Source organism: Centroberyx gerrardi, chromosome 1 (genome assembly GCF_048128805.1).
Source record: "Centroberyx gerrardi isolate f3 chromosome 1, fCenGer3.hap1.cur.20231027, whole genome shotgun sequence".
Classification (NCBI taxonomy): Eukaryota; Metazoa; Chordata; class Actinopteri; order Beryciformes; family Berycidae; genus Centroberyx; species Centroberyx gerrardi.
In genome coordinates, this window is record NC_135997.1 from 30,669,037 (window position 1) to 30,681,381 (window position 12,345).

The 12,345-nt window shown below is 42.6% G+C and overlaps 1 protein-coding gene across 1 annotated transcript in view; it reads left to right on the forward strand.

The window, feature by feature from the left end:
- The window catches only part of adamts17 (ADAM metallopeptidase with thrombospondin type 1 motif, 17), a 97,929-nt gene that overhangs the window by 21,129 nt on the left and 64,455 nt on the right, over positions 1-12,345 (forward strand). Inside the window, exons 6-7 of the mRNA XM_071908908.2 lie at positions 750-907; positions 9,834-9,877. Of these exons, the coding sequence (XP_071765009.2) occupies positions 750-907; positions 9,834-9,877 (202 nt within the window). The remainder of the gene's footprint in view (positions 1-749; positions 908-9,833; positions 9,878-12,345) is intronic.

A 12,345-nucleotide genomic window follows, 5' to 3' on the forward strand; every position in this document is an offset into this window, starting at 1 on the left:
ACATGTTATGTAACTGCTTTTGCAATGTTATTTTTCACTCTTTCTTTTTAAATAAGAAGTTTCATTCAAGTAAATCTATTGTCTTTATCCAGGTCTAGATAAATAGCCTAAATTGTCTCCTCAGTGTACGGTTTATTCTACAGTCTATTACAAAAGTACGGTCTTCCAGAGCTGTTGATTACCGTTTAATTTGAGCTCAGAGAATTAATCGACGTTAGGATAAGAGAGTTCCCTAATGTTGTCATGACAACTGAGCCAGCGATGGGGTCAAAGTTCAAATAAATTTAAGTCTCAGCGATGGGCGCAACGACCATCGCAACAATGACAGATCGCCTGTCGCTGGAAGTATAAACAACATGTCATTGTGACCGACGATAGAATATGATCATCGCCGGTGGTGACGATCATAAATCGCCGTACTATAAACTGCCCTACACTATGTTGAGTGATAGGAGGCAAATAGAGTTATCTCAAAAGTGAGAAAATGAGAACTGATCTGGCTAGCCTGAACTATAAGATAATGTATACTAAACTGTTAGCATGGAGCACTGGAGCCAATGATTTACCAGGGACACATGGATGTTTTTTTGTTTTTTTTGGACCACTCTCCCAGAAATGTGGTGTATTCCTTTAAACTAATAGGAGTTATTGATGCCAATGTAATTATGCGTATGTAATTATAATGGAGAAATAGTGTGACAAAGCGCCAGGAGAGGACAAGGCTAAATTGTCCCGTGTTAATCCTGTAGGACAAGCTGAAGGTGGGCCATCATGGGGAAAGGTCTCTGGAGAGCTTCTGTCATTGGCAGTATCAGGAGTTTGGGGGGGCCCGGTACCTCGGCACCAACCATGTGCCTGGAGGCAGGGACGACATCCCGCCTGTGGACACCGCCGTGCTGGTCACCAGGTATGTAGCATCCCTCTCTGAAACACCCACACTGTTACATCCAAAGACAAGTACAGACTCTCTACAGTCCGGCGTATTCGTGGCAATGACATACAGACCTAAGTAATGAATGATCAGTGTATTAAAATGTGACATAGTTAATAGCATATTCCATACATACATGGAAGCACTGCTGATACACCAGTGTGATTTATTATAAAACACCCTCATCATAAAATGCCTCAGAATGTGTTGTCTTACCATAATAAAGATATTTGGCTTTATACATCACCATATATGGCTTTATGGCAACAGTCCATACAAACTGATAGATAAAGAACCCAGGAGTTTGTTCTCGCATTGCATGACGTTATGGGAATTTCTAGGGGAGAAAGAGATTGTGCTTCGACATTAGATATCTTCATGAGGAGTGCTCGACCCCAAAAAAAACACAATTTCCATAGGAGATCCCCAAGAAGCAGTCAAGACACACAGCAGAGGCTGGTGTGCACAGAGTCCAAAGCCAACAGTCCAAAGCCAACATGTCCTTTTGTCCATACAAACCTTTCTGAAATTTGTTTCCGCAGCTAGTATACCTTGACCTTAAAGTCCCCAGTCCTTGCTCATGACTTGGTGGAGTCTTATGTCTAATCAACCCCCCCCCCCCCCCCCACCCCCTCCAGTCCCACTCCCCTTCCCAGTCATTCCTCAGTCTGTCAGCGCGGCCGGTTTGTTCTCAATCCTCCTCCTTCACTCCCAACAAGGCAGCGTCTGGCACAACATGACACATTCCTAATTTAGGATTAGCTATTATTACCTGCTGTAACTCCGGGGAGGGGGGAGGGGGGGGGCAAAAAAGGAATCCTTTTGTTTAAATGAGTACTCATGTCGCCTGTCAGATCCTATCCTGTCTCCTCCAGCCCCGCGGGGAGGGAGGGGGGGGGAGGGGTGGGAGGTGAGGAGGGCATGTACAGAGGGGGCTTTTGTTCTTGAGGTGGTTTGTTATAAACCTGATCTACCGCCCCCCCGCCCCCCACCCCCCACTCACCTCCACCCCCCCCCCCCCCCCCACCCCGCTGTCATAAGGCTTCCTCTGTGGAGACGGGGGAGCGTTTGGGATCAACATCTGTTGGAAGGGGAGGAGAGGGATGATGCCAGCAGCAGTCAGGATGAGAGCGAGGCGACATGGAGGCAAATTAAAGCATGTCACGGCACTCTCGGGTTTCCTCTTGCGCTCGCCCGCTCGACAGGCCGCGTGTGCATGTGTGCATGTGTGTGTGTGTGTGTGTGTGTGTGTGTGTGTGTGTTACTGTACTGTACCGTACTGCAGCGAGCGAAAAGCTGATGTGGATGACATGTCTGCTACGCGTCTCTAACAGCTTATTAGCAGCCTCTTAGGAGGAGATAGCAGGATATTTGATACCGGCCTCTGGATGATTTCATGGCTCTTTATATAGAATGTGTAGATACAAGACCATCAGTGCCATTGTGTAGAGGGGAAAAATTGCAGGTTTGGATGTTTTTTTTTTTTAGGATCAGACATGTTAGACATTTGTAGTCTATGAAGTCAGGTTTATTATTGTTAAGCAACAGCCTGCTTCACATTCATACTGTCACACATCCACACTGGGAGTTGCCCAGTACAACCACAGTCATCTGCTGTCTGGGAAGAGTGTTACTCATTCGCTTCCCCAGCTGGTCTGGAGAACCATCAACCTTTCATTTACAAACCTGCTTCCCTAACCTTTAGGCTACTGCTACCCATGTTAGTGTTTCACATGATCTTTTCCAACTTCATCATAATCTCATCTCAAAGTGTAGGCCTACAGTTTTTACAGTGGATGAATGCGGAGTTGTTGAGTACTGTATATACAGAGTTTATGCTAATAATGTCGGGACAGTAGGGAATGGACAGCACTGCAGTAGAGACCAAGTTTCATGTTCAAGTTTCAATTTTATTTTTAAACTTTAAACTTTCAGTAGAAGTTTAAACAACATTGATAGAACTGATCTCCTCTACACAAGTCTCTGGCTCAGCCCCCCGGGGTGGGGGGACAAGTAAGCTAGGTAATTAGAGCAGAGATCCAACAGAAACGTCTAGTGAAGAGGTGTAATATCAAGTATGGTAAATACTGGAATAATGATGACACTGGTTTGGCATTGGTATTGATCAACAACCCTATCAAGCCCCCATAGATATATTATGGTCATTGTGTGCTTTGGGACAGTAAAAATTGTACATATTGCTCCTTTAAAGTGCCTTTTACAACATGGACTCATGGAAAGGAGTAGAGAAAGATGAAGTAAGAGCACTTAATCCAGCTGGTTGAGGAGGTGCAGGTGGGTGGGGATAAGATAAACTGTTGAGATTGGTCTTGAGTCCTTGGTTGAAAATGGAGACTGTTTCAGATTCCCTAATGTGGTTTGGCAAGCTGCTGCAGGAGCTCTGTAGGAGAAAGACCTGCCACCCACTGACTTTTTCCAGATAGCGGAGAGACTTAAAAGTCTGGCCCTGCTGGAGCGTAGGGAAAGGGTGCCGGGATTGAATAAGAAACCCAAATAGGCTGTGGTCCATGTAATGCCTTGTAGGACTTTGAAATCAACCCTATACTTATACTTACTTTTTATACCAGAGGACAGGAGTGAAATGCTCTCACCCTCCTAGTCCCACTAAGAACCCAGCAACAGAGTGTGGTATAAGCTGTAGATTACTAACCAAGGAGTTTGGATAGGAGTGCATTGCAATAGTGTAACCTGGATGTAACAAAAGCATAGACTAGTTTCCCAGTGTCCTGTAATGATAGGAAGCTTCTTGTCTTAGCCAGTGTTGGGTGGTCACCTGTTACTCCAGCACCCTAAAATTCATTTTCATCAGAATTAGTCGTCGTCCTCACACTAAACTAACTTAAATAAGAAACGGTATAAAGGTTGACTTTCTCAGGCTGGAAGTATTCCCACTACTTTGATTTTATCCAGTAAAAGGACGACAAGAACATTGAATATCAACAGTGTTTGGTTTCCTGATCATTCACAGGAGAGAAAACTGACTTGATTTTTGAAGGCAAGAGAAGATGCAATCTGTAATGGAAAAGTGATGAATGAGTAGCAACGAATTACTGCTCCCAGCAAGTAATGAGTAAAGAAATATAATTATTTTTGAAATGAGTAAGTAGTAACTCATCATTTTTTTTTGAGTAAGGAGCTCAACATTGATCTTAGTTGCATCGCGGCGATGGAAGAGAGCCGCTTTGGAAATGTTTTTGGTATGGGTGTCATTCTAATCCGCTAGCATTGCTAACTCACTATCTTACTTAATCTGTTCTTACTGTTATTTAATTCTTAATTCTTATAGTTTTACAGTCTGTTAACAACAGAGACAGATTTGTAAAAGTCAACATGGGTAATATCATGACAGGCAAAAAATTGTCTACAAATCTGTGGTGGATTAGTGTGTACCTCTCAGTGGTTTTTCCTACTTAGCCTCGCCTCTCCATGTGCATCTGTTCTACTGTATTCATAATTTGTTCCTTCACCTGTTTTCTGCTTCAGTCTTTTCTTTCTCTCAACCATCTCATCTCTCTTTTACCAGTCTTTCCTTTCTCTCTCTCTCTCTCTCTCTCTCTCTCTCTCTCTCCCCTTCCCTTCTTCTCCCCTCTGCTGTGCATTTTCCATGTGCAGCTGCAGCTCTGTATGTCTATCTGTCCCCACCTCCGTCCAAATGTGTGTCAGATCCACTTAATGTAGCTCCCAGATCCAGCCGATCAGGCGCTGCAGTCTGGGGAAACCAGCCGGCTTTGCTGCCTTCCTGTCTGCCTGCCCTTCACCACCCATTAGGCAAGAGGGAGAGAGTTTAGTCACACAACTCAGCCGAGTCCAGCTGTGCTACAGTGTCCAAGAGTTCACAGTGGCCTGGTTGGAGATCTGACTTCAATCAGTGGTGTGGCTGACTGCTCCCTGCACATGTTATGATGGTCTCATTTTGATCAGCATTTCTGTTCCATAGACTATTTTGGGCCCTATGATTTCCATCATGCGAAAACATTGACGGCATCGTGGAAAGTTTAAAAAACAGAAACATAAATGCGGAATGTCCTGTAGATGTAAGATTTGGGGAAAATTACTTCAAAAATAGTTAAGTGTGGTGTGTGGAGCATTTTAACATCAACAAATCAGTATCGCGTCAATTTTGAGACGTTAATTACTGTAAACAAACAAGACCAATCGGCCTCTACACTGCATTTTATTTTGTGCGCCATGAGTCGGATTCAGCTGGAAATCTGTTGGGTTGCTTTACGGCACAAAGGGAGATTGCTTTACAACACAGGACAGGAAGAGAGCGCTGTTCTTATATGACAGTACATGTATGTAATGATGCTTTAGTGTGACTGGAACTACACTGAAGCCCCTGGTTAATCCCCCTCCAACCTGGACTGCCTACCACCACTGTGTCAAAGGAAGCCCTCTTAACCTCCATGGAGCTCCTTGACTACTGAGGGCAACTTTTCCAAAGGTTGCTGAGGTGGAAACTCCCTTCATCTTCCTCCCAGCCAGCTCCTTCAGCGGAGAAAGTTCCTTTAGCAAACACGAGACTGTCCTGACAGATGAGAGAGAGTCACTGACAGGAAAACACAGACAGACTCACCATCATGTACTTCAATATCTCCCAGACATGGAGGGCAAGAACTGATCACCAAGCAGCAAAACCTCCACGTTTGAAATATTAAAGGCCCTAGAAGAACTTCATTTGATAATGTGAAGCACTGTTAAGGAAGCACTGCTATTGAGATACATTTTATTGTTGCTTCAGAGTGTTTCACACACACCTTTTGATAGCAGAAAATGGGTATTATATAAAAGAAATCTCATAATTAGGCAAAATAAAGCCACAAAATTTGAATCCACCAACACAAAAATGAAAATAAAAAAAACAAAATTAGGCAAAATAGAATGGAATTTGAGAGTAAATAAAACGGATTTTCCAGGACCCTAGGTATTGCAAGTTGAAGTACTCACTGTAACACACATCAGTGTTCGTAGAAGATGAACCTGGCTGAAAATGCTGATGCAGCAAGCTGCTGTTCTCCTCGCCGGCCCTCCTCAGCTGTTACTCATCGCTCGGGCTTCACCTGCAGCGGGGTTGGGTGTAATGACAGTAATGACCGTAATGACAGTAATGACAGGGTCAGTGATGAGCCGCTGCTGAACAGACTGGCCGCTTGCAGCAGGGATTAATGGAGGAAACACAGCAGACGCATTTAGTGCAGAGTGAGGCTGCAGTTTTGTGGTGGAGGAGGCATCAGCTGAACAGCTACAAGGCCAGATGGAAAATCCTGTGTAATTTGATGTGTGTGCGTGTGTGTGTGTGTGTGTGTGAGTGAAAGAGAGAGAGCGTGTGAGAGTGTGGAAGGTCATGCCCCTCTCCGGAAAGCGATCTTGTGAAAAATGTCTTTTGAATACTCGTTCTTAGGGACTTATTAATTATGAATAGAGTTATGAATTAGAATTAGAAAGTGGTAGACCTGCCACAGAAAAAACTAATGATGGGATTGGAGACAGTTTTTCACTTTCATATTGATTGACAGATCTATTGACAGCACTGGAAAATATATGGTAGCTGTCTAGCTGATTTCAAGCAGTATTTCAAAGTTATTTTAATTTATAAGAAAGTGTATCTCCATTTGCTTGCTTTTTAAAATGATTGATCCTGTAATACAGTGTTTTATCACTGAAATCTGTTGAAATCTGTATTTTCAGTGTGTGTGTGTGTGTGTGTGTGTGCGTTCCTGTGTGTGTCGGCCCCGGCTCGTAACACTGGCGTTCAAAGGCAGCTCATATTTGAACCCACTGCGACCTTCCAGGCGGGTTGTTAACAGTGTTTGCTAACCAGGGCAGTCTGACGGAGGGATGCTCTTTAAATAGAGCTTCCTCAATAACCATTCTTTTATGTTGTGGCTGGAGTCTTTGCATCCTCTCGAGAAGGCAAACAGCGCCGTCTCACCGTGTCCTCTTAATGGAGATCTAAACCTCACAACAGGCTCTCACTTCTCTTCATTGGGGCAATTGCTCCCCGTCCCGCAAATGAGATTGGAAACTGCTGCGAGTCAGACGGAGGCCCGGAGGCTTCATTCATCTGGTGACAGACGTGAACGTATAGCGGGGGTTAGGGTTCGACTGGTACGGCTGTTTTGAGGGCCGATAGTGTTTGTATAGACGCTGCTGCTGGCTGATGTTTTCTGGCGATATCCAGTATCTTTAAATTTGACCATTTTCATGCCAAAAAGTTACAAAGATTTTGAAGTATTTAGTGTTTCCCCAGAATATGTTTCTTGTCAGGGTGGAAAATCTTCTGAAACTGCATTTACACCATGACATTAAATCTCTGCATTGACTAAAACCAACAACGACAACAACAACAAGAATAATAATAATAATAATATAACATATCCATGCATATTTGTGTGGAATCCAATCAAAATGTCACAGCATCAGACCAAGACATTTTTGGGTTCCCGTCACTGTTCATGTGTTTGGCTCAGGTCACACTGTAGTCCAAAGTAAACTTTATGTGAGCAAAGTTCATTAAACTTTTGTATTTTCTATTTCTATTTCTATTTCACTTTTAATTACAAATTAGCTTCAGTTTTGACACTCTTTTTCTCTCTTCAGTTGAGATTGAATTTATTTCAGCTTCATTTTACTAATTCAGTGACTGTGAGGAATGTCACACTCCATCATTATCAAATGGCCTTTGACATTGATTTTTATTTCATATGAGCTAGTTTTGGATGCAGAAATAGATTCAATTTAATTTGTTTTCATGCAGCTACATTTTAATTTTAATTTCAGTTTTGCAAAGTGTTTGTCATGCCAGAGCTTAGTCTTGCATATAATTTCAGTTTAGCGTTATAACCTTGGTGTTAACTAGTGAACTAGTCTTTCTGGCACTACTGAGTGTCATAATAACTGCATTATGTGTGTGTGTTATCTGACTTCTACCCCGTCTGCATCTCCTCCACAAACACCCTATGGTTGTGGTATGCTGTATGTGTGGGACGTGATTAAGACTTGAATGCTGATGCCACACACAAATGCACGTGTGCCTTCACACACACACACACACACACACACACACACACACACACACACACACACACTAAACGGATGTATTGGGCCAATATTGGCCTTTTATTAGAAATCAGATATCAGCCAGTCGGTGTCATCCACCTCTGATCACAGCCTGTCAATATGTTTTCATTATTATTTCATATCAGATGTCTGACCAGAAAAATAATTCCTGAGTTTTAGTGTCCCATGATGGTCTAAATGCTTTTCCACCCTGACAAGAATACAATTCTGGGGGAAACACAGACTACTTGTAATTTTTGGGGCATGAAAACGGTCAAATTTGAAGATATTGAACGTCAATGCAGAATATTGGCCGCTTCAGTCCAAAAATATTGGTATTCGGCTTGGAAATCCCACATCACTCGAACACACACACACACACACACACACACACACAGACACACACACTCACACACACACAGAGAGACAACCCGGGTCTTGCTAAGGTCTGGTTCCCAGATGCCGACGTGCAGCTGTTCACACCTAGCCGAGCGCTGCGACACGTCGGTGGGAAACTCTCCTCCTCCACTGTTGTCGCTGCGGTGCTATCACACCCAGCGCTGACCCGGGTCGCCAATATCCACTGGGGGAAACTACTGCAGGAACCGCTGACACACACACACACACACACACACACACGCACGGTCTCCACTTGGGGCTCTGTAGTGTAGCGTGAAAAGAAAGCATATCAAATAGTGGGTTGACAGTTTGGACAAAGAGAGGTCTGGTTTCCCATCAGGGGCCGGCGCTGGGAATGAAGGGCCTGTCTCAACTCTCTGCAGGCTCTGGACTGGGCCGCATAGGGGTTCCCATGGCAACCAGCAAAACCATGAACCAGTGGCGGTGTGTGTGTAAGCGTGTGTGTGTGTGTGATCTTTTGATTGATGGTTGTATCCTGTTTCTTTGTTTAAGTATATATATTGAATGTGTGTGTGGGTGATGACAAGCTGTCAGGTCTCTTTACTCAACACAGTAAAATGTAGCAGTGCCACTGTAGGATCTGTATTGAGACTGGCGCTTATTGAGAATAGGGTAACAGATTAGAACAGATCATAACACCTTATTCAGATAAAACATTCTGAATAAGCTTTTTTTTTATCTGTTCACCTATTCTGAATAATGTGATTTTATCTGTTAACCTATTATGAATAATCTGTTTTTATCTGTTAACCTATTCTGAATAATGTGATTTTATCTGTTAACCTATTATGAATAATCTGTTTTTATCTGTTAACCTATTCTGAATAATGTGATTTTATCTGTTAACCTATTCTGAATAATGTGTTTTTATCTGTAAACCTATTCTGAATAATGTGTTTTTATCTGTTAACCTATTCTGAATATTGTGATTTTATCTGTTAACCTATTCTGAATAATGTGATTTTATCTGTTAACCTATTCTGAATAATGTGATTTTATCTGTTAACCTATTCCAAATAGCTGTATTTGAGAGTATTGAGCGCTGTTTGACCAGTATAAAAAACATAAGAAGCTGCAATCTCTAGTTTGTTATGTAGCTTCTTTTCTATTGTATTGTTATCATTTATCATTGTTATTTTCTTTGATTTGATTAAGGATTGTTATACAATGGTCAGTGACTAATTTGAATAAATGACTAAATAAATAAACTCATTAGATGCATTTGTTCCTGTATTTGTTTATAATAGGCCAATACTAGGCTGCATGAATGACTGTACTACTTGGATCGGTACACATATTGGCCAATAAAGCACTCATATCTGTTTTGAAAAATTAGCGTCAATGAATGAATGAAATGTGATGAGGAAAAGACTGAGTTAACTTGGTCTTCTTGCTCTTTCAGGACAGATTTCTGCGTTCATAAAGACGAACCCTGTGACACTGTGGGTGAGTAGCACAATCTTCCTCTCTCTCTCACACACATTCTCTGTCTGTCTCTCTCTCTCTGTGTGTGTGTGTGTGTGTGTGTGTGTGTGTGTGTTAAAATAGTCTGTCTAGGGCCTCTGGTGACCTCCAATTGAGCGACAGGTGGCACTTCACCTCCGTTGTTTTCAGAGCCTCTCAATTACATATCCATGACACTCAGATGCATGAGCGTGCGCATACACACACACACACACACACACACACACACACGCTTCACATAACATGACATTTCACCCCACGGCCACTTGACAGCTCGCATCAGCTTAGAGTCGATAAAGAGTGAAAATGTGAGAGGAAACACAAACCTCATCCCCTTTTCTTTATAAGTCAACAATAAGTAAAAGATGGTGGCATATTGGAGAAAGAGCTTGGGCCTGATCCTGATCTCGGGTGCTTCGTCGAAAGTAACACACACGTTAAGAAACGTCAGTGTGTAGAGACGCGCTGTCTCATGGAGGAGCATTCCTTGTGCACTCAGCCTAGGGAATGGCATTCCCAGAATGGTGCATCTGTGCTGCTCCAGTCTGCTGGGTGGCCTCCTGGGAGAGAAACCAGGACCGTCACCCTCTGCCCTTTCTGGAGCCCTATAGCCTTCACTCATAGTCCTACTGCCCCACTAACCTCTCCAATACCCTCTCTAATACCATGGCATACTGATGTATTGTTGACAGTGAGAACAATCCCAATGTAGATTTCCAAAGAGCAGACATAAAGCAGAAAGCACATGAAGTCGAGAAGGAACTTTGTCAACCTTCTGTATCGCCTCAAAGGAATACAGTGTTTTTTATAAGTGTTTGGTAGGTTGTTCCGTTGGCCAACTTGTTAAGTGATGAGAACATAGACTCCAAAATCATCCATGTGTCCCTGGTGGATCATTGGCTCCGGTGCTCCATGCTAACACTTTAGCATACACTATGTTGAGTGACAGTAGGCTCCATGCTAACACTTTAGCATACACTATGTTGAGTGACAGTACGCTCCATGCTAACATTTTAGCATACACTATGTTGAGTGATACTAGGCTCCATGCTAACACTTTGGCGTACACTATGCTGAGTGACAGTAGGCTCCATGCTAACACTTTGGCGTACACTATGCTGAGTGACAGTAGGCTCCATGCTAACACTTTGGCGTACACTATGCTGAGTGACAGTAGGCTCCATGCTAACACTTTGGCGTACACTATGCTGAGTGACAGTAGGCTCCATGCTAACACTTTGGCGTACACTATGCTGAGTGACAGTAGGCTCCATGCTAACACTTTAGCATACACTAGGCTATGTTAAGTGATAGTTGGCCACTTGCTTACATCTCAAAAGTGAGAAAATGAGAACTTGAAGCAGCTCTAAAGTTAAATGGAAAGTAATCTTATATGCTGTTAAGTCTGGCAGTTCTGTGCAGAAGAACTTCTCTAACATTTCTCATCAAAGTAGTGGGAATACACCCACTCAGAGAAAGCCAACTTTTTTCTATTTCTCATCTATGCTAGCTCAGTGTGAGAGGATGACTACTAATTATGATGAAAATAAATCCGGGGTTGTGGGTGGGATATGGTTTATAGATAAGTCAGCTTCATTTTTATATTTAGAAGTTCTAAAGTTGATTGGTAACTGTGATTTTATTACTGAAATTGAAATAGTTCACTACACTACTCGTTAGTAGGAAAAAAAGTAATGTTACCCACCAACACTGAAGAGCTCATGGGCCTCAGCCACTGGAGGCCTTCACTCACTGCTACTTCAAGTGAAAATCCACCTTAAGACATGATTCACATTGGCTATTCCTGTGATCTTAGGGGATCAATACTTGTGAATATTAAAGAATCTCTTGAAAAGCTAGAAACCAGCGGCTCTGATCTGTGATCTGGAGCCGCTCTATAATGTCACTGTAGCGCTCAGAATAACAAAAAGAATTTTGGTGTGTAGAAGTAAAAAACAACCTAAATCACCTCTGGTGCTATCATTATGTCTAGAGAAGTCGGCCTCTCATTCACTGTCAGAGGAACAGCTCTTATGTGTTTTTTTTGTACTGTAGCTTTGCTTCCAGTTTATTCATCTTCTCAAATCCAGGCTGAATTGTCCAGTTTTGTAGGAAAACCCTGTGAATTCTGTTTCTGCTCTTTAAGATTACAGTTGGTTCACAGTGGGTTTTAGATTGTTAGTGATGGGTTTTTGTAATGCTGTGGTCAAACAGTATAAGAAGGCACATAAATATAGACTATATATAGATATGTGAAGCTATGCAGATTCCATGTAGCCTACAGTAGCATCTTAAATGGGAATTACACTGAAAAACCCTTAATTTAGGAATTCACATGCTATTATTCTGGCCTGGAACAGGTGAATCATAATTATGAACATTAGCAACTCTATTCCCAAGTCTAGAGACCAAGACTCTTACCTGTGATGTTGTCAGGATGTGCATCCCTG